We start from the raw sequence: 22880 nt of genomic DNA, 5'->3' as shown, positions 1-22880 counted from the left end.
ACGTTTAAATTTTTTTATTTCGGAAACTAAGCCGTTTAGGACACATGTTTATATAGACTTTTTTACTTTAAATAAACCAAAGAATCGCTCTGTTGAGTTTGGGAACATACTTAACTAACACCCTTCTTTTTCACTCTTATTTTGACTAAATTGTTCGTGGCAAAGTCTCTAAAGGACCGGGATATCATCGCGTGTACTACGAGTTGATAATTATATAGGTAAGAGTTTTCATCGTCGTTAAAAATCATCATCATTGCGTACGCGTTTGACCTCATTGACGCAATTATTTTAATCAACCCTAATTAACCGTATTCATAAGTGGTCGCAAATCTTCATGCGTACAATCATGCGGTTTTTCGGTTTTATATAACGAAAACTCAGTTACGAGTATATACCGGTTTCACTGCGTAGAGTACACACGGGAAATAAATCAACGATGTGTCGACGACGCGTAGAATACACGCTCGGCTGAGAAAATTACTAGGTAAACGCGTGCGTATTAAAATCAACGTTTACGTTTTGCGGACTCCGGCTCCCTCACGATTCCGTTTCTTAGCTGGAAAGTGACGATTGCTACAGCGGAAATAATCACTTATTGCATTACCCGTTAACCCGTTTGCTCGTCATAACACGCATGATACATAATACGCAATAACGGGTAGCATTCCTATCCAGAGAGTAGAACGCGGTCCAGTAATCTATCTTTCATCTTGATTGCTCCTCGCTTACTCGCACTCTCTCTTTCTTCTTGTACTTCTCTTTCTTTAAAGCACGTCAGCAATTTCATTTGATGCTCCGTTTAATGCGGTACTGCAGCATAGTGCAACCTAATTAGATATATGGTTTCACATCTGTATTAGCGAAGCGTTTAGTTGAGAGACTCGTATTAAAAATGTTCGAAATCGTTTTATACGTGACGTAGTTTTAAATTAAATTACACATTAAAAAATGTCATTTTATTACTAAGAAAAGTGATTACTCAATTTATTTTCTTTTTTTTTTTTCTTAAGTAACGGTTATCTTTAACAAAGAATATTTTCTCGATAATGATCTTAGTATATTGATTAGTATCAACTAAATATTTTTTAAATATAAATCTATATTTATTTGGTACAAGAACCATTAATTTGATTTAATAATCTTTTTTTATCGAGTAAATATTTATTTACGGTAAATAAATATTTAAGTGCACTATTTAAATAAATATTAGTTAAAATTTAGTACATTTTTTTCTTATTGTTAGTGTAGAATTCAGAATATATTTTGAATTAATTTGATGTTTGTGAAATTTAAGCTAGATTTACGAATATGTGAACTTTTGAAATATCTGACACAAGTAATTATTATTTACGTACCTATAGTATGTATTTTTCTGTGTGTGAACTGGAAGGTTCTTCCTTTGCTATACATATCATGCATGTTCATTTATGAGTATGAATACCAATGCAACATTTTGATCTCGTCATTTGAGACAGACGTATTTTTTAAAAAATGTGAAATGGATAATAGAAAATGGAATATCTTCTTGATACTCGACAGTAATCGATTTCCCAATGGAAGAAGTGTGTCGACACCGTTAGTACTCTCTACGCGATGTTTACGGCACATGTAGCTTTCTCTCCAAAGTAGCCACAGCGTCGCCGCTTGATATACAAAAATGCATCTCGATTTTATAATTCAAATATGAACATCTCCTTAATCCAATTGTTTGACAATAAAATTACTATTTTGATACTGTTTTTCCGCGAAACGTTAATATCCATTTATCTATTAATTTTTTTGTGTAAATATTGTAGATAAAAGACGTTAAATAAAATGTATGAATTATCTCAATGAAAATAATAAGACGCTTATAAATTCAAGAATCCATTGTCTTAGCACTTTTAGTTTAATATTGTAGAATTTAAAGAAGATTTAATTGGATTTTATAATAATTAATATTTATTTTTCTAATAATAATACTTGGTGACACTTTATATTTGATAGGTCTTCTAAATCTTCTTATCGGCTATGAACGCATACTTCTAAGCAGCGAGTCAGATTTTTCAAGGCAACCTTGACGAACATCTCCGGCGAGACATGTTGACGTAGGCATGATTCGAGCTGCGTCATAGACACAAGTTAGACTACATATTTACTCAGTACGATATGACGTAATTTCTAATATGATGTCATTTCTGATTTGACTGAAAAAGTAATCCGTCACTTTCCCGATTCTCTTACAATTAATTTCATTTATTAAACTGACAATTTATCTGAAAGTTTTGGAATATTAATAAAATAGACATTATAATTACCTATGCAGAGAAGGTACTAAATTTTAATAAATATTTGTTTGAATAGCGTCAATTGAATAAATGTAAACATACATTTATTTGGTATACTATATTTATTTTACAATATTTGATAAGAACTTATTTTATTTTACAATATTTGATAAGAACTTAATTTAATTGAGTATTACATATTTTATTTTCCGCAAATAAATGTTATATTCAAACTATTATTTATTAGAATTTAGTACATGTTTCTCTCAATGTAAACACGCATCATACAACGTTTCGGAGCTTGCTCAGTTTTACGGATTTTTGATCATTTTGAGGGGTCGAGGCTTCACTCTGCCATAGACGATCTCGGCAAATATTTTAGTCGCAGAGTGTAAATTACAGTCGCAACATGCTCACCGACAAGGCAAGACTGCACGTCCTAACGAGCATAACCAAGCGACAGCAGGTGAAATTCAACGAAGCGCGAAATTGTCTCTTCTTCCGCGCGCAACCACGCACAAAGCTGTTAAATTTACATTGGATCATTCGCCTCATCATCCGCCGTCGTGCGGAAGTATTGCGCGATTTTCGATCGGTTCGTTAATTTCCTACACATCCTTTGCAAGTGCGCGAGATAAACCATATATGCGCTGGTTTTTTTAAAAATATGTCTTCTATGATCTTCATGCCATTTTTGTTGTTTACCGATGAAAAAGAATAATGCATATATTTTTTATTAAATTGCAAGAAGATTTTAAGAATTTGGCTGTTCATGATCACGAGTTGTGAAAAAATCCCTTTGAAAAGAAAAATATTACAGCTCAGAACATGGGCGTAGCCAGGATTTTATTTAGAGGGAGAGGAGCAAATTAAAATTGAGATTCTTGAATATGGGGGAAGGAAGGTAATCGAATGAATTGTTGAACTTGTTTTGTCTTATATTATTTTTTTTCTAATTAATTAACAAGTAAATTATAAAATCGCATATTTAATTTACTATAATTTACTTTATTTTTCTCTCTTAAAATAGTAAACTGTTTCTTCGAACTAGAAAAATTACATTTACAACACTAACCATCTTGAATTCTCAGAAAATCTTTCTGTAACTTTCACCTCCACAATTCTTTTTGTTGTTCTAAAATTAATTTCTTGCTAATACTCATTAAGCATAATCTGTAAATTTGTAATTCTTCTGTAATTATTTTTGTTCTTCTTTAAGATTTAGAGGGGAAGGCACTGCCTGGCTACGCCCATGACTCAAGAAAACTTAAAGCAGATTGCAATAAATGAAAGAAGAATCACTCTAAATAAACACAATCGGCAGGTATCTTTTTCTCTTCTCTCAAGAAACTCTACCTTTCGAGATTCATGGTTTGTTTCGAACAAGCGATCCCAAGTGCCATTGATCGGCTCCGATTTACCATGGCGTTATGAAAGGGCGTTTGGCGAGGGTGGCATTATTCAAATGGCACGTTCTCTCCATTCCGGTGACTAATAAGGTCATCGACCTGATTGTGATTGCGACAAAGCCGCGGTAGCGATGTGAGGGCACACGTTCGTGAAGCGCTTACATTCTCCATTCGTATATTACGCTGTTCGTCGCGATCCAACGCGTTTAAATGCAGTTTCCTCGTAATTTTCCAGCCGCACTTTCTAGCGCGAGGCTGAACGCGGCGTCCAAGTACTGGCCGCACCGGAAACGCGTGTCGAACGGAGATTAATAGATCCCCTTAATGATTTGCGTGGACACGGGTCATCATCGCGTGCGACCGATATAAGTATAAGCTTCCCAGAAACCAAATTGATTGGTTGAAATAAGAAGTAGAGAAAATTGATAAAGCTATATAATATATATATTATATATATATATATAATTATATATATAATTACCCCAATTATTTTATAATATTAAAATATAAAATATGTAAAAAGTGGATTAGTTTGTCAGTTTGGCTTTCGAGTTTTATGTGTAGAATCTTATATAGAAATTAATATATTCTTTCCGGAAATAATTACTATATATGTATATAATATAAAAATATATACAAAATGTGTTTTTTCTTTTTTTTCATTAATTGATTTGCGTCAGATTTCTGATTCGATAGACAGAAGTTTGGAATCACTTCCTTAACTGATACTACGTTTTATAAGTGTTTTGATACTGACGAAAACGCATGACATGAAAATTTAATCTCTGTTTTGCTCCTTCGTTCGTATCGAGCTACACCACCCTCCAAACAGAGGGCGAACGTCAATATCGGCGCGCATGCGCCTCAGATAGCTGCGATCACATTTACGGGGTGTTACGGGGATAAATTTATACGCGAAGGCTATATATATATGCGTATATGAAAATTTATCTGATTTTAATTAAGAAAAGAACCTATAATTTTTTTAATATTCTCTTTCTCTCTCTCTCTCTCTCTCTCGTGATTTTTGTAGGAAGCAAGCGAATTTAGAAGATAACTGACTGATAAGAGTTATTTGTGCAAAATTGCGAAATCCCAATTTTTCGAGATTAAGCTAATTTTACATCACTCAGCTTCCTTTTATCCTTTCTTATTCACTGTACTTTTTGCGAACGTTCAGAGATTAAAAATTAGCTTGACTTTGTACGTACTGTGCGATATAAAAATGTCTGGCCTTTTCGATATGAACAACGTGTACACTGGAGATAAAGCCACTTTACATTAATCAGGGACTCAAGTGGACTGAGTTGACCTCGATTTATTAACCCACGGCATCAAATGGTCGATCAATGCGTTGACTCTTTGATATCCGTTGCTACCGTTTTTCTTTTTCTACACATAATATTTTCTATACATATATAGGTACTACATGCAAATTTTGAACAAAATAAACACCGAAATATCTAGTATTCTCAATATAAATAGAGATTTTAATGACTTTACTAGCTTAAAATATTTCTTTATACCATTTTTTTAAACAAAAATTAAAAGTTTTTAATTTATATATTTTACATTTAAGTCTAAAGAATTCATATGTAAGTAAAAACTGATTTGAACTTTCTGAGAAATATTAATTGATAAAAAAATAAGAAATTGTAATCTTTCTCTGTCGACTGTCCATTTAACATTTGGAGAAAGTACAGGGAAGATTCGTGAAACGGCGAATATTTCACGTTAGCGGAATTGAGAGATATTTTAAGAAAGACAGAGCTTTTTAGACGACTTTTAAAATACATGGTTTCTGTCGCCCATCGATTGTGAGAGGACATTTGAAGGAGAAGCAGTAAAGGAAGTTAATGATCAATTGATATTTCAGTTTCTGAGGATATTACAGGCCTCTGAATGTCGTTTTTGCTGCTCGGCTCCCACGAGATACATTGTTCGCAAATTCGCGCCGCGAGGAGTCTTCGCTCTGGCCGTTCTTCGCATGAAAAATTACTTCCTTTAGAAAACATATTATCGCCGTAACGTCATTGACTTACGTTTTGTTTGCACTTGATTAAACGTCTTATCTATGCAGTGCGTACACGTACAATGCGTAACGCAGGAAACGCCCACAGCCTGCAATGATTCACGCGGCGTCCTAGAAAGTCTGTCGCTCTCATCACCATAGAGGGTGTCCCAAATGTATCCTAATGGGAATGCTCACGGGTATTAATGATATTTATATTATATTTTTTTAGTTTATATTAATGATATAAACAGACGCGGTATTAAAAAGACGAAGACTCTTCCTGAATGAGAAACCTGTCTCTGACGATAACTATATATAGAATGTTCCAAATGCGTATTTCTACATTGTAGAACAACATACATTGGCATGACTCAATAGATAATATCGTGGCATTATATCATCCTCATAGGAACATCTGCATTTATTGATCGCGCATTACACGTCATGCTCTTGTAATATCTCGTAAATCATGTCCTTCACGCTAAAATTACGCGACATTTCTGTCATACGTCCTCATTAACCTTTTGATGAACGCCGGAAACTGTTATGACATCTCTATGAGCAAACATTTTCTTTATCCATTGTATATATGCAAAAAGAGAAAAAGAGAGAAATTAGAAAATACAGTTTATATACAGGGTGTCCCGCAATTTTTTGCTAAGCGCTTTTATGTAGATAGAGGAGACTAAAGTAAGTCGAAAAATCCTCTATCATTTTGCAATTTTCGCAATAGTTAATGAGATATTAATTACTAAAAATTGTCGAATATTTGGTCTTCAATAATTTTTTACTCAAATACTATCAATTTTACAAAAAAACAGCAAGATATAAAAATTGTTTATTTTCTTCTCATAGAGCTTTAAGAATTTTTTCAGAACTTTTTATCAGCTTTTTAGTATTGCATTTTCTTATTGGCAACTATTTTTACCAACGTGAGAAAATGCGGTATTTAAAGATTCTGAAAAAATTTTTAGAATTTTATAAGAAGAAAATAAGCAATTTTTAATAGTATTTGAGTAAAAAATTATTGAAAACTGATATTCAGCGATTTTTAGTAATTGAGGGGATAAGCGGAATAAAGGCATAATTCTACTTAGGTCCTTTTTCCGGCAATTAGCTTTTTCATGTAATATTTATCGTAATAAAAAAGTATTGTAACATGTAACTTCTTAAAGACATTACATAAATTCATTCGATACTATACTCATTTGTGTATAATAAAAGAGTAGCAGGTTATTTTAATTTTTATTAATATCAAGATTTTATAATTAGGCTTTTATTCCGCCCATCCCCTCAATTAATATCTTGTTAACTATTACGAAAATTGCAAAATGGTAGAAAACTTTTCGATTCAATTTACACAAAAACGCTTGGCAAAAAATATTTATCTATCAGAATAAAAAAATTGTGAAAGGAGGAAAAATAAAATAAAATAAAAATTTTAAAAAGTGTTCTGAAATAATCTCGTTATCTTGGTATTAATAAAATAGTTAACACCATTATGTATTTTCGATTATTTATGTAATTTTGAAGTTAAAGCTATAAGACAATTCCCTCTTATACATTCAAGAAAATTGTATCGACTTATTACAAAAAAAATCAACTACATGCTTCAGAATTTTTCAAATAAAAATTAAAATAAAACAGAAGAAGATGCAGTAATTCTAAATGAAACATTCAGCAGATGAGCGATAAAAGTCGATGACACATAAGTACATTTAAAGTACATTAATTTCCTCGACTAGAGACTGTGAATTAGAGGATATGAGTCATCTGTGAAGAGATTCCACATCTATTTACGTATATTAAATGATATAAACCTTTAATATAAGCGATTACTAAGATAAAGCAAACAATTGCCCTTAGAAAACGCCAAGAGATTCCTTGCGTGTTAATAACCGTATATGTTAAACATTGTATTTTTTACAGGATGTGGTGGACGATCACCGGAACTTTCGGGAATATATTACCCATCGATTGGAGCAAATCCTACGCGCGGAAAATGCATATGCCCGCTTTGAATTTGAACGAAGCACCTACTTCGACTGAAAGGTAGATACGTTTGTTTTTTGCACATTTGATTATTTGTCACAAGTATAATTATTTGTGAAAAGTTTACCTTGTAGCGATTACACATTTTTAAAAACAGATTTTCTGATTTCGCCTCTCACGTTCGTAAATTCTTACTTTCGTTTCAATACTTCCGTTTTTTTGTTTTCTGTAGACCCGAACTGGAAGATTTAAGTAGCGAAGACGAGGCAGTTGCCACAGATTTGGACATGCATGCTTTAATCTTATCCAGCAGTACCGATACTCACAGTCCGGAAGAGCCGCTGAAGACTGCAGAGGAAGTTCTTCGCGAGATAGATGACATAATGCAGGTATAACCTTGGCGCAATCAAGTATTCTTGCCGATGTAATAATGACTAAACGAGTGATTAATGATTTTGTATCTTGTCGCCACCGTAGGAAAGTCCGTCAATGGAAAGATCGCCGGATTCAGAGGGTTCTTTATTAGACAGCGATGAGGCTTTGGAAAGAAGTAGAGAAGTACTTGGATCACCACTTCATGAAAAAAGTATGTTTCGAAATAGTAATTATATGACATAAAAGTATTCATGTTAAATATAATGATATAAAAATCAATTAATTTCTAAAATAAAAACATAAAACGTTGAATGTATTTTTAGAATTAAAGCAACTTTCCTCCAGTCAACTGACTGAACTTTTTGGAGAAATGGAATCCTTGGTTGCGGCTTTGAGCGAAACACTGATCGCCGAGCTTGCACTTCGAGACGAATTAGAATATGAAAAGGAACTCAAAAACCAGTTTATCTCTTTACTGTTGGCTGTGCAAAATCGACGTAGGCAGCATCATGTTACAAAGAAAAGAAATCAAATGCAGAATGGTACTAGTCCATTACCACAACATAGGTCTTTGCAGGAGCCGAAGGTATACCACTGTATAGAATTGCACTTACATAGTAAACATTTTACGCATTCATCTATTAAGCGTTAAATTACGAATACTCTTTTACAGAAAATTAAATCTTTAATTTAAAAAGTCAGTTTTCAGTAATTTAATTGTACAATTTAGAGAAAATGGAAATTTTCATTTTTATTACAGTACCTGACGACCGTTATTCCATATCATACAGACAGTGGTCCGCCAGATAATCAAGCCTTGCAAGTACTTATCAAAAGTAAGTATTTAATTATAATTTTGTATCTAACTACACATATCAATGTATATGTTCATTTGCAGTATTAAAGGCCATTAGCGAGGATAGCCCGACAGTACCCACTTTACTAACAGATTATATACTCAAAGGTAATTAGATTTTCAATTCAATTTTACTAAATCCTATTGCAAATATTAACAATTTTTCAACTCGAACGTGTTATAAATCATGATAAGTATTTTTGAAAAGTACTTACAAAATTGCTTCTCCGATTTCAGTGTTATGCCCGACTTAAGGCAAAATATGTGGAAAAAAATGAAATGTCAACAAAATACCATGTGCTCTCTTCTTCTTGCCAGTACGCTTTCAGCCGTTATTGTGCCGCATGTTATTGCGTAACTAGTTTATAAGTTGTACTTCAGTCACACTCGATTATTATATTGGCTGTAGAAGTAGATAAGGTCTCCGATATTCTATCTAGTCTTAATTTATACATTACGATATGTATATTACTTGCTTAAGATATCATAAGTATATATTTTTAATAACTCGTATAACATATATTATTGACTCGCGTAAATCGTACGTCGTTTTCAGACAGTTTTCATATTTATATTGTACCATGACTCATATCAATTCAGTTTTTTGTATATTTTTTCTTGTACATAAGAATCCCGAGGGAAAGCTTTTATGCAGAGTCATCGCAAAGTCAGCACAGAGCTCCTTATGTAGGATCTTACAAAATGCTACTTGTGTAGATCGATTTCTATTTAAGGAATTCGAATTAGTGTACATTGTTGTAACGCTAGCTAGTATCTAAAGATACTCCATTCACCAATATATATATATCAGCTCAAAGAGTGAAAATCTTGCAGTGACGGTCAGTTAAATCACTTGCCTCACCATTCGATAATGTAATTGTTCTCACGCAACGCGCAAAAGCTCGGAACACTGTGTTTGTTAAAGTAAAACAAAAAAAATAAATTAAACGACCTCATTGCTCTCAGATATAATTTTTGTTAACTCAATTGCATCGTCACTTGTGTCCTTATACCTTGATTCCTCCACCGCGATTTTTTTTTTAATTACTAACATATTTCAGAATTTAATATATATATATGTATATATTGTGCAAATATTACATTTTATTAGAAAAAAAGTCAGAAATAAATTCAGTTCGACGTTATCATTGTCATTAAGTACGATTACAATTATATAAAAATTTTAAAGATTAGCTTTCACAAGAGTATCGTACAGGACATTGTGGGGCTAGACAGCTAGGTTGACAACAACAGTTTGAACCTCGACGATACCATTTAGTCGTCTAAAAATAAATTATATAATTGTATGGAGTATCTAGTATAAGGTACAATATATATCCAAAATTTATATGATAATATATCGATCTATAATAAAAATTCTGCTAGCTCGCTTTAAATGATTAAACTCATTAAAAGAATATATACATACACCCTGTTGAACATAGCTGCGGCCAGGAATAACAAACATAAAGTCCGGTCTGATCTCACGCATATTGGAAACTTTCATAATTGTAGCGGTCGAACAGTAAGTAATCAGAGGCCTCTTTATAGGAAATGTCCACGCTGGTTTACATTCATCAGGACTAGGCTTAACATACCATGCTTCAGGATCGTATCTGCGATCGTATTTAACACACATCACCGGTTTGTCGCTGCGTCTGAAATTAATCAAGGCGTTTCTTTTATTTCTTTACGGTTCTAGTCGAATTTTTCCTTAAGACCAGCAATTTATCAATTTAATCCTTTGTCATTGAATAAAATGCATGTTTTCCTCACAAAGAATCCATTTTTGCAAAGAGACACTTTAAACGTTGTAACTCTTGGCCGGCGCTACATGTTCTGTTAGAGAAGCCCCAGTTTCCAAGCGCTTCTGCCACACCGGTGCCATAGCCTTTGGAAAACTCATAAGTACATGGCATTTCCGGTGCTGCCATTTCTTTCGAATAAATAATAAATACTTGTCAATTTTGCGAAAATTTCATGCACAAATATTGTTCTACAAGGAAGAAAATAGATCCATTGGCTGTTTGAATTGTGAAGTTTGTTTATGTGCGATTTTCGAACTTCTTTTTAAACAGTCGCACAAGTCTTCGCAAATACACATAAATTCATACAAGCCAATGAATTCGATAAAACAATATATCAGAAATTTAATTTGATTCTTACAATGAATGTACCTTTATTTTAATCTAACAATAATATAATGCAGAAGAATATATGCATATATATCACATACACACACCATACATATACATATATATGTAAATATATATACATATATATTTATGAATAATAAATTTATATCTAAAAGATCTAATAATAAAATAGTCCATCTTTTTGAGTGATTCTCAATATTTATATCTTATATCTAAATTATATCTTATACAGTGCATTGACGTAGAATGTCGCATCAAAAATTGTTTATATGACATCGATTTTATATGTCGATTTTTGTGTTATTATCTCCATCAATATTCACGAACTTGTCACTTCTGACTTTTAACACGGATTGCAAAACCACATTAAACAGTAGTACACTGAAATTAATATTTTCACAATAAGTAATTCATTATAATAAATTACAATGTGTGTGTATATATATGTATATAAATTGTAATATTTTACCATGTATAAGACTGTCGTTTATTCAATTTTTCCATCAATGTAAGCCTTTATAGCAGTCTGGCATTCTATGGAACACCAATGTTGAATTAATAAGTATGTTTCTGATTCAAGTGCAGCATCTAATTTTTTCCGCAGACTGTGACGTAGCAGAGCCTTTGTTGCTTCCATGGACTAAAAAAGTTTTATTTTAAAAAATAATTAGTAACTTAAAAAATTATAATTGTATGTATATGCAGAAACGATTCTCTCATTTTACAATATCCTATACAAATACTTTCTTTTATTTTCTTTGTTAAATCTGTGCTTATATCAAATTTATTCAAATATGTGCAATATTGTAGAAAACATAGTTTTTATTATCAACACTTTGATTTATCGTATGCTCATATTTCTGTATCTTACAAATGAAGCGAAGACAATGCCATGAATATTAAAATATTTCGTAATTACGAGTCATGTGGGTGCACACGTAGAATCAAGAATATTACTAGCATTATTGCTGCCATTTGCGTTAATATAATCTTGCTTGTGACAATCGGATCTAGCGCAGTCAAGTATGCACACGATTGTAAATATGTTTATCAAAACTTGTTTCTTCGTTTCTCTGATAAGCGCGAGTGTCAGTGTATACACGACAATTAGCAGTAAGGCTAATAATATTACGTTCAAGTATATGAAAGGAGTTTGTATACAAAAATATACTATATAAATATAGTTCTTGTAAATGAATAACGGCATAAACGACAAATTTCTTGAATCAAAACAGGTTGAAGGAGAAAGCGATTTACACAACTGTGAACCTTACGAGGTATGCAATGTAATTCATGACCGATTTTGGATGTCTAGATTGACGGAAAGGCTTTGCCACTGTCCCAATGGGAGCGAATGTCCGTGGCAATGGACAAAAACTTTTAATAACTCAACCATGTTCCTCAATAATAAATCCATTCTGAAGGTATCGAGAAAATTAAGTAATTAAAAAAATATCTTTTTTAAAACATTTCTGACAGTTACGTTTCCTGATACAGTTCTGTACACAATTCACGAAACTGGAGACATGCGCGCATAAACAAGAGGCAGTGATAGTACATGGGGAAGGTGATACAAATAATAATTATATAATACCGTACAATGTGACAATAAATTGCGTATGTCCGCAAACACATTACTGGAAGTTGCAAAAATACACATACAAAGAGCATGGTGTTGTTCAAATATTCAGATGTGTCAAGGTATGCATTTTATATGTGTAATATAATGCACAGAGAGAAAATCGTTTCTGCATTTTACGAGTTAATTACAAGTATTTTCCATGTTCATAAATCTGCATAATTTATACACACTTTTTGTTGTATAATTTATAATATATAAAACCATTAATTCTCTCTTGTACTCTCTGAAAAGAAAAACATTTGAACCATGCAGGAATAGACAAGATTTATAATTTTATTTTATTCTGATAGTAGTATTTAATATTCTTTCATTTATCAACATGTTATTTACTGAATTCGAACTTTTTAATGCAGAAAAGAATGTGCGAGACTTTGGAGTTTTGCGGCTACATACGATCTGATTTATATTCAACATATTATAGATGTACATGTCCAGAAAAACATTTATGCGTTTTCAAAAATAAGACACAAGTAAATGTACAGGAACTGCTCTATTCTGGACCTGCTTATATGGCTTATTGTTACCGTTATTAAATATATAAAACTACTATAATTTAATGAATGTAAAAAAACTCAAAAGTTTAGCGATATTATATATGTACGTAAAATACAATATATATCTCGTAAAATATATTGCAAAAGCATTAATAAAATTAAAATCAAGAAACATTGTTATACATATGTAACTTACCTGTGATGATTGATCACTCATAGCCCTTAACGATGGTAATAATTCGACTTGAAACCGATCAGGCCATAAAACTCGGGTAACGAGACCGGCTCTTAATGCTTCACTTGCTGTTAGAGTTCTTCCACCCAAAAGAAGTTCACTCGTCTATCGAAATGTATAGATGTTGTTTTTCTATTATTTTCACGTTATGTTATAAATGCTGTAAAAAGTTGCTTACGACTTACAATTGCACTGCCTAGTATGTGTGATAAAGTAAAGACTGCAGCACCTTCGGCAATTTGTCCTAATTTCCCGTAAGGCGTACAGAACGTTGCCTTATCGCTAGCGATTACAAGGTCAAAAAGAGGCAACATTGTCACTCCAAGTCCAATTGCTGCACCTTGTACGCCAGCCACTATAGGTTTATTGAAAGTAGCTAAGCTTTTTATAAAATCCCTAAAAAGAAAAAAAATTCAATAAAATAAACTAGAGTAAGTGCGGGTAATACGCCAGTGTGGGGAATATGCCACACGTTTTGTTTTACAATGATACTGATTAGCAGCGCTTGCGTCAGTGCTACAACATTGTGTATAATTGTGTGCTTAACATATTGCATAAATAGCAACAATTTCCTGGCAACAGTATTGTTTTTATGAGGTAAATATGACGGCATGGTATATGAAAATGTGCTTCTTATAACTTTTATAGTGCTTTATGTAAGTTATTATTTAAACATTACACAATATTTAGCTCGATTAGCTTGTTAATCTATTAGAGTAGGTTAAAATGAAAATATTCAGTACATCGTTGATTCATTTTCTTAACAGTCGTACTGTACAGGCTCATCATAAGATGAAATGACGTCTTGGGGCAATGTGTCACTACTTTTGTTGGGGTTAAATGCCAGTAGGCATTTTCTCTAATATATAGGTACATATTTGTATATATATATATATACATACATATACAAATATATATACATATTATACACATTATACATTGAATATATTGTATTTTTTGTATGTGGCATATTACCAGCATGGTGGTATATTACCCAATTTTCAGCACTTTCGTATTTCTTTATTTTTAATAACAAAAAATGAATATATTCGATTCTAATTATACACAAATGATAGATAAAGGATGGAAGAAGAAGATCAGTATGTAAAATTATTTTAAATTGAATAATTACTCAAAAATCTAATTTCGTTTAAGTGTGGCATATTCACCCCATTTACCATATATATAAAGTATTGCATCAACTATATAAAGTATTATATTAAATTGTGTTTACACAAGTTTAAATACATACTTGACAGCATGTGCCAACTCTTGAGCGACGGATCGTCGTTCATCCTTATTTGAATGCAATAATGTTGAAAGATCAAGACCTTCACAAAAGCTTGTACCCGTAGATGTTAAGAGTACTACTCTACATTCGTCATCTCTTTTTAATATCGACAGAGCCTCTTTGAATTCTTGCATTACCTTAATACCATTAAAGGAATTATGTTTAACAGTTTATAACGGAGTTTGGAGATTGTCTTAAGTGTAAAACTACTTACTTGCAATGAAAGAGCATTTCTTATTTTTGTTGAAGAGGATGGCGTAAGTATTAATTGTACGAGATTACCATGGCGTCGCACATTTATTTCCTTATTACTGAATTGACTTTGCATTTCCGTTTTCATTTTGTTACTATCTATATCCAATGTTTTCATGGTATTTGTATTTACTGAAATATTGTATGATATTTAGCATATAGTTCGTATCAAATTGCTTTTAAATTACTTTTAACATTTTAACGTTTTTTCATATGGAAAAGTAAATAAATTATTATATTTTTAGTTTTACAAAAAAAAAATATTATTGAGATAGAAGTGTTTACCTTTACCTTTGCTCTTTCGCGTAGTCGCACCATTTCTGGCATTGACGACTGAAAGAGCAGTAGCTGCTTCAGCAAGACAAGCAGATAATTCATCCTCATTTTTCAAAGAATCCTCAGCATTATCGAGCTCATTTGCCCTAGCAAAAGTCACTTTGCTTCTCATAAGTTTTTTGCTCTTCGCTGTTACCTTCCCTGGTACTGCACCATTCGACGATCGGGTTGTAACTTTACTCGAAACATTGTCTTCAACTGCGGGAATGTTTTCCTGTTGCTTTCCAATCTTGTCCATTTTCTTGATTTCCGATTTCTTACCAGGACGCACGACATTAACTTTTTCTTCCGTATTATTAGCAATAGTATTGCTGGCAACTGAAGTAGTTATAGTAGAGATGGTACTGGTATTAGTAACAGTAACATCGGTATCGGACTTTTGTATAGTTTTCTTCTTTTTCTTCATATTATTAATTTTCTCATCTTGTGAATCTCGTCTCTTTTTAGCAGATCTCAACGAATGAACTGTTCCGTCTTCCGACTTGACAGCTTCTGTAAATTTTTCAGGTGCATCAACGCTAACTCTGGGACTTCCAGATGCACTCGAAAATGAACTAGACGAGTGTCTCCTCACGATAATGGACGCATCAGCCGCATTACGTATCTTTGCGGGAAGAATAAATTCCGTGGGTGATGCAGAAGCTTTTGGTGAAGAAACCTGCTCTACCTTTTTATCTTGAACATCAGCTGCATGAATCGTCGTTCTCTTCGACCTCGGTGACACTTTCGTGACATCTGCGGTTGTTGACGTACGTAATCGCAACACAGCATTGCGAACCAATTTTTTTCTGATTTTAAGTTCACGTTGCACTTTCTGCAGATCCATTACTTTCGCTCGTGACTTTGTGATAGGAACCAGGCGTTTTCTATCCGGCTGCTCTACATCGTACAGTAAATTGACAACACCTTCGTCCTGCAACAATCTATCTATCTCATTTATGTTCTTCTTCTTAGGTTTCACGTCACCGGATGGACCTTCGGGCGTCCGCTTTAGCGATTTTGAGACAGCTTTCGGAGGTGTCTTCTTCGGCGACGGAGTCAATTTAGTTTTCAGCTGAACAGATTTCTTATCAGTTGGCACTTTTTGGCGCAGCAACTTCTTGACTACCATTTTCTTCTTAGCTATCGGTCCTTTTTTAGCAAGACCAAGTTTCGGCCGTTTTGAAGAAGAATCTTCAATTTTATTAGAAACCGAATCTATTTTATTCTCGGACTGTTTACCTGTTACTTCTTTCGTGACAATTTTTTCATTATTTACAGCAACGTTCGTCGTATCACTTGTCGCAACATGATTTTCAATCGTCGAGCTATCACTAGAGACGGACTTTTCTTCCATTTGTTTCTTATTTATCGAAACTTTACCTCTATATACTTTCTGCCGTTTTATCGTATTTTCTTCATGCTCCCTTGCTTTTTCGGTAGGTTTACGTTTTCTGCCTGATCTCGACTCTTCCATTCGTATGCTTATCTGCTCTTGATTCTTTTCGTGAGGTAAAGGATTCAGATCAATACCAACGGATTTTGCATTTGGTTGCGTATTTTCACTCGCTAAATCTATATTAGCCTCCTTTCGCTGTGCAGCAAGCGAACCTTTCGCGACAGTCGTCGCGTCCTTAGATGCTTTACCAGACGCTGCTCGGAACGTTTTCTTTTTCCGCGGTGGAATCTTCTTGGACGGTGATATGGGCAATTCAAGGAGTTGTTTCAGCGCCAATTCTCGTTCAACTAACGGATCGAGTTTTGGTGGATTGCTTTGTTCGGAGTGTTCCACGGTATTTGACGCTGTTTTGCTTTCTTCTGTGAGAACTGGTGGCTTCAAAATAGACCAGTCAGGATCAATGTCACCCTCTAAGATGGCCAATAGTTCTTTGTTGTCAGAATTACTATCCTTGCTAGCTTCCGTTGTTGTGTTTTCCGCTTCCTTTTTATCACAGTTTTCCGATGCCGATGATGCAGCAACAGAAGAGGGAGGTGGATTTGAAGAAGCAATTTGCTGTGGCAATGGTATAAGTTTTGGTATTGGATTTACTGTGCTACCTCCCAATTTACTAGACAGCCTTTGCGTTAATTTTTTCACAAAGAATATGTCTGGTCCGCGGGATGCCTCTACGCTCTTCTGCTTTTCGCGAAAACGTTCCTTCAACACCTCCGTCACTTCTGCTGGTGACGCTATCTGACTCGTTAAATGCCGAGCGCGGCTTTTAGGAACTGTAGTATCGTGCGGCGACGCGTTAACCGGATGCGTATCCATACTTCGTGAAGATTTGTTCACAGGTGGCACAGGAGAATTCGTTTCATCTTTATTCAATGACATTGCATCCTTATTAATAGCTTTGTTTTTCTTTTGATTTTCTGTTTCTTCAGTCGACTGCTTCGTTGTACTCTTCTCGATTGTACTTACAATATTGTGTGTCTCGTCATATTCTTCATCTGCAGAAGAGACTTTTTCTTGAAAAGTTACAACTGATTCACTCGAAACAGTTTGCTCCGTCTTTGCCTCATCCATTAGGCTTTTTAATTCGATCTCGACAGAGTCTTGCACCTTTGAACTTGATTGCGTATCTTCGTCAGTATTCTCAACACCCCAATCGTCAAATATATCTTGGATAAAGCTCCTTTTCTTCGTCGATGAATCCATTGCTGACACTTTGTCAACAGAGGTATCATCTTGTTTATGCTCAGTTATCTTCTTAACAGTATTTTTATGGGTATTTTCAATTTGTGGCAGATCTGTTGACTCAACTGCTGACTCAACCTCTGTAATTATGATTTTCTCATCTATAATAATAGCGATATCTTCTTTATCTTTTTTTCCAGAATTAATCAAAGTTTTACTACCAGCTGTTTTTACTTTAATATTTTCATCATTTATACTTTCGTCTATTGCAATTTTCCCGTCGATTAGTTTTATAGATTTCTTATCACATTTATTACTGTCTCTATAGTCCACGTTACTTTGTTTAAATTGTTCGTCAAGAGGAGCATCTATGACTTCTGTTACTTCTATTATGGTATCATCACTTTCTTGGCTGTAATGAATTAGATCAATCTCATTGTTCCCATGGTCAGATTCCACAATTTGTTTTTCTTGCAAAGTAACATTTTCTTGGTTGCATTCCTTATTAGCATCTTTCCCTTCTAAAGTAACGATAAAATTATCCGCTGTTGCATCAGTCGCAACTGGTATAGTCTCTACTACCACAACTACCTCTGTTTCTTCTTGCACTAACTTAGCTAGTTCAGCATTAGTTGCAGAGTTATTCTGATTACTATCGTTATCATGCATTTCCTTGATTGCTTCTTCAACTGACTCACATACGTCATGACTCTGGCCCCCATGTTTACTAAGTCTAGACTCATCTGGTGCTACATCCTGCTTATCTCTAGAATCGGATTGATTCACGTCCTCTATTACATTACAGTCATTTTCTAGATTATCCATTGCCTCCTTTGTCTCTGTTGTCTCCTTTGCCTCTGTTTTCTCTGTTGCCTCTGTTGCTCCTTCATCTTCTTTTATTATTTTAGATTCAGTTATCACATTTAGGCTTTGGTCTTCCTCGGTGGACAAGTGTTGTAATTCATGATTCGAATTTACCTTATCTTTTAAATCATAGATTTGGATCTCTTCTTGTTCTGATTTATATATCTCTGTGTTTGGCTCCGTTGATTCAGATTCCACTTGATTATTGGTGTCATCAATTTCTTTAGCTACTTCTTTAGATACCTCACTGTGGCTTGTTTCTATGTAATCTTCTGACTTAACTACTGTACCAAAATCGGTATTGTCTACTGTCAATGTAGACTCTGACGGTAGCTTGCACACCTTTGGTAAATCTTGAGCACTTTCTGCAGTGACTTTTATATCTCGTTCGGTGGTCTGAGCTACTTGCGAGTCATCCGTTTGAATCTCGTGAACTGTCAGGACAGACGAGTCTGATTGCTCCATGGTAAAGTACCAAGATACCCCAAACTTTTATTACTAAATCATACGGTTTCCTGTTTTACAAGAAAATATCATAATATAAATCTCATGTATTGAATAATTAGCCATAACCTAATAAGTATAATCTTGTACAAATACCCGTGATAATCCATATAGTAACACGATTAATCTTATAACCAAAATGTAAGTTGCAAGTGGATGAGGCTAAAATCTAATGTACAATTTATTTAACTAACGATAAAAACGGTTTAATTCATATATAAAAAGTAAGCGGTTCAAAGGTCTGTTATTTTATAGCTGAACTAGTATATACTTTTGGAACAGGTATATATTTGATATCTGACGAAAGTGATAGTTTCAGTGCAGTCCAGTGCAAAAATAAAAAACAAACCTTATGATAGCACGCGAGCAAACTTGACTAATACAAAAAGAACAAATAGCATAGTGGTCAATATCGGCCCTCCCCTCCCCCCTCTAATCCCTCCAGGCCATCCCACCGATTTGAGCGATATTCCGAAAACACGAAACTCAATGAGCGGTCCAAATGGCAGAATATAACAAACTCACCGTGAAACGGAAATGTGTCCATACTTGTATTCCAGTAAGAATCACATGATACACGCCGGTCTTCTCAGAAAGCGGCTGCGCGATTCTTACCCGCAAGATCGCTCGCGCGGAGCTTAATTGGGCCCGTGGAAAAAAACAATTATCCCGACGAGTCCAAACACCATGTTTACAAGAACAAGCCAGAAGCCACGCGCCGTAGACGTGCGTAGACGGTAACTTGAATACTGTACCTTGAATAAGACCTTACGATCGCGTATTACTGATACGCCCTCGATATCGATTATCGCGCGCGGGATGAACGATACGCAATTCTACAGCTTCCGTGAAACGGCTCCGGTTTAATCGTTGATTAACGTACGCTAGTTATCTCTGCTCAGACTCAGACCCGCTACGCTTGACGCGACACACTAATGAATGACGATTACGTGTGATTTACATGAAATACTGAATTCGGTTGCCTACACTGCCCTGAGTGGCCCCGAGCCCCGAGGCCCGAACTCCAAGTTTAGGAAATATGGCCGGAGCACAGACTCTGAAGGCCCGTCTACAATGCACGGAGTAAGAAGTAAGAGTAAGAAATTGACCAATCACAGTCGATTATTCTTCTCACCTTCGACTGTGATTGGTCAATTTCTTACTCTTACTTCTTACTCCGTGTATTGTAGACGGGCCTTGAGCCCGGATCCTCATACGGGCAACAGCGCTTTGACACCGAACGCTGATTGGTGAAAAACGGTTGATGGGGGTAAATTTTACCCCCACAACCGGCTTTTCACCAATCAGAGCTCTGTGTCGAAGAACTGTTGCCCGTATGAGGATCCGGGCTAAAGCCTATCGCACATGAAATGCATATTAGAGCATAAACATAATATAAGACCGTCCGACCAATGAACATCTTATGTAAATCAATATGGTGACTTAATGCTGGATGCTCATTGGTCCAGCGGTCTTATGTTATGTTTATGTTCTATTATGCATTTCATGTGCGATAGGCTTTAAGGCCGCAGCACACACTTTTGCATAACGCATAACGCATAGTGCATAAGCCCGGATTCTCATACAGGCAACAGCGCTCTGACACAGAGCTCTAATTGGTGAAAAGCCCCGATTGTGGGGGTAAAATTTACCCCCATCATCCGTTTTTCACCAATCAGCGTTCGGTGTCAAAGCGCTATTGCCCGTATGAGGATCCGGGCTAAGCGAATCAACTAATCAGAATCTTTCCTTTCCTCCCATTCCATGAAAAAGAAGAATTTTGATTGGTTGATTCCTTTATGCATTATGCGTCATGCAAGAGTGCGTAACTTGCGCCGACCAATCATATCATTTCACTTGAACATCAATTTCTGTCTAGTCACTTTACCCCAGATCTACAATAGATTTTTAAGCCTTAAGCCATAAGGAATGAACGAATCGCAATCAATTATTCTCCTCGTATTCGAATGTAGTTGGTCAATTTCTTGCGGCTTAAAGCTTAAAACATCTATTGTAGATCCGGACTTATGCTTTTTACGCTATTTTGTTGTTAAGCCGAAACATGATAGAACCACTATGCGTCGAATCTAATTTCTGGCTCATTTTAGTTTATTCTCTCTGAAGAAATGTACAAGGGTTTCGATTTTGTAACAGTACAATTATAAAAGTCGTGCGTCGCGTGAAAAGTCGAAACCCATGTGGAACAGTACAATTATAGACTTCATTTTGCCTCTGTGACAAATTTCCTAACCTCAATAGTCATCAACTTTAACGTTTAATATCTCAGATCACAAGGCAGAATGACGTTTTTTTTTCGCCAAATTCTTTTGTTTCATGCAAAAACGCGTCGAATAAGCCTAAGAGTGGTTTCACAAAATGTTCCGATTTTAATAATTTATTCGATCATCCGCTCATATATATACGATGGAAAGGTACCGGTTCCCCATGAGGCGTACTTTTCGAAATGCGTAGTTTACGAAAACCAATCGTAAATTTATTTAGCATTTCTGTTAGAGTGTACAACAGAAATTCTAATCAGCAATTGGTTGCATTAGTTCCGCACTTCTCTAATCTTCCGCGAAATACGCTCAATGTGAATGCGGGCTTTCAGAATGGCGTATTCTAGTAAATAAAAAATAACGTATTCTAGTAAATTACTAGAATACACAGGTTACGCTTACGCAGGTTACGCCGCATGTGACGGCACCCTTAAGGTAAATTTTCACAAGCTGCTCTAATCGGCTGTTTCAGCGACAAAAGGATCACGTGATCAAATTGGACGCTTGATATTCGTCAATTTTGACCACGTGATTCTTTTAATCGCTGAAACAGCTGGGTTGAGCGCTCGTGAAAATTTACCTTTAAGGTGCCTTTTCATGCGCAGCACGCTGCGGCAGCAAAAATGTCACGTGATGCCAATTTTTTATGGTAATTAGGCCTGATCTTTTTAACTGAACTTTTGCACCAGTTCATCTTTTTTCCTCTTCTTTCCTCTTGGGCTGCGTTCGGAAACATCACCCGAGTGCCTCCGCGTAGATAAATCTAGGACTCTAGTTGGAGCATGCGACGCGAATAAACCTTCTGGCTTCTTCTACACACCGCGCCACCTGGAACCGACTAATCATAAGAATATGTACCAATCGAAGTTCTCCGTTTCTTTCCCTTCCATGTAATAGAGAACTGTAGTTGGTTCAATTTCTTATGCCTCATGTGTTATGCGTTATGCAAGAGTCTGAGTTCCCCGCTTAAAGGCCATGGCACATAAAAAAACTTAAGGCGTAACCCCGGATCTACAATAGGTGTTTTAAGCCTTAAGCCATAAGAAATTGACCAATTACAATTGAATTCGAGAAGAATAAGCGACTGTGATTCGCCCATTTCTTATGGCTTAAGGCTTAAAACCCTATTGTAGATCCGGACTAAGACTTAAGCAGTAAGCGAATCGACCAATCACAATAGAGACCGTAAAACCATACGTAAAGGTGCCTTTTCACGCTGACGCTCGACGCTCATTTTCAGCGTCAAAACAGGTCACATGATCAAAATTGACGAATACCAAGCGTCAATTTTGATCAC

General features: G+C 35.0%; 4 protein-coding genes across 5 annotated transcripts in view; 2 read left to right on the top strand and 2 right to left on the bottom strand.

Annotated features, from left to right (window-relative positions):
* The window catches only part of Unc-76 (fasciculation and elongation protein Unc-76), a 13245-nt gene extending 4065 nt beyond the window's left edge, over positions 1-9180 (top strand). Inside the window, exons 3-9 of the mRNA XM_018510473.1 lie at positions 7620-7742; positions 7915-8071; positions 8160-8268; positions 8381-8643; positions 8818-8893; positions 8956-9021; positions 9151-9180. Of these exons, the coding sequence (XP_018365975.1) occupies positions 7620-7742; positions 7915-8071; positions 8160-8268; positions 8381-8643; positions 8818-8893; positions 8956-9021; positions 9151-9167 (811 nt within the window). The 3' untranslated portion in view covers positions 9168-9180. The remainder of the gene's footprint in view (positions 1-7619; positions 7743-7914; positions 8072-8159; positions 8269-8380; positions 8644-8817; positions 8894-8955; positions 9022-9150) is intronic.
* A 686-nt stretch (positions 9181-9866) lies between these two features.
* On the bottom strand, positions 9867-11032 carry LOC108763116 (uncharacterized). The gene is made up of 3 exons (XM_018510474.1): positions 10690-11032; positions 10343-10571; positions 9867-10196 (listed from the first exon to the last, which is right to left on the bottom strand). Exons 1-3 carry the CDS (start codon positions 10845-10847, stop codon positions 10104-10106), a joined length of 480 nt encoding a protein of 159 aa, XP_018365976.1. The 5' UTR covers positions 10848-11032; the 3' UTR covers positions 9867-10103.
* Positions 11033-11246: 214 nt separating this feature from the next.
* LOC108763108 (uncharacterized) lies at positions 11247-20317 on the bottom strand. Of its 2 annotated transcripts, none has more exons than XM_018510455.1 (8): positions 19830-20317; positions 15269-19315; positions 14946-15115; positions 14693-14868; positions 13626-13836; positions 13402-13545; positions 11539-11709; positions 11247-11450 (listed from the first exon to the last, which is right to left on the bottom strand). In XM_018510455.1, the coding sequence occupies exons 2-7, from the start codon at positions 19263-19265 to the stop codon at positions 11557-11559; spliced, it is 4851 nt and encodes a 1616-aa protein (XP_018365957.1). In that variant the 5' UTR covers positions 19266-19315; positions 19830-20317; the 3' UTR covers positions 11247-11450; positions 11539-11556. The 2 variants fall into 2 exon arrangements, with proteins under 2 accessions (XP_018365957.1, XP_018365958.1); XM_018510456.1 differs by having other exon boundaries at positions 15275-19315.
* LOC108763109 (uncharacterized) lies at positions 11931-13273 on the top strand. The gene is made up of 4 exons (XM_018510457.1): positions 11931-12220; positions 12305-12493; positions 12567-12770; positions 13065-13273. The coding sequence occupies exons 1-4, from the start codon at positions 12095-12097 to the stop codon at positions 13242-13244; spliced, it is 699 nt and encodes a 232-aa protein (XP_018365959.1). The 5' UTR covers positions 11931-12094; the 3' UTR covers positions 13245-13273.
* Positions 20318-22880: the final 2563 nt, after the last annotated feature.

Source organism: Trachymyrmex cornetzi, unplaced genomic scaffold (genome assembly GCF_001594075.2).
Source record: "Trachymyrmex cornetzi isolate Tcor2-1 unplaced genomic scaffold, Tcor1.1 scaffold335, whole genome shotgun sequence".
Taxonomy (NCBI): Eukaryota; Metazoa; Arthropoda; class Insecta; order Hymenoptera; family Formicidae; genus Trachymyrmex; species Trachymyrmex cornetzi.
Note: the sequence above shows the minus strand (reverse complement) of the source record. Positions and strands in the feature narration are given on the sequence as shown.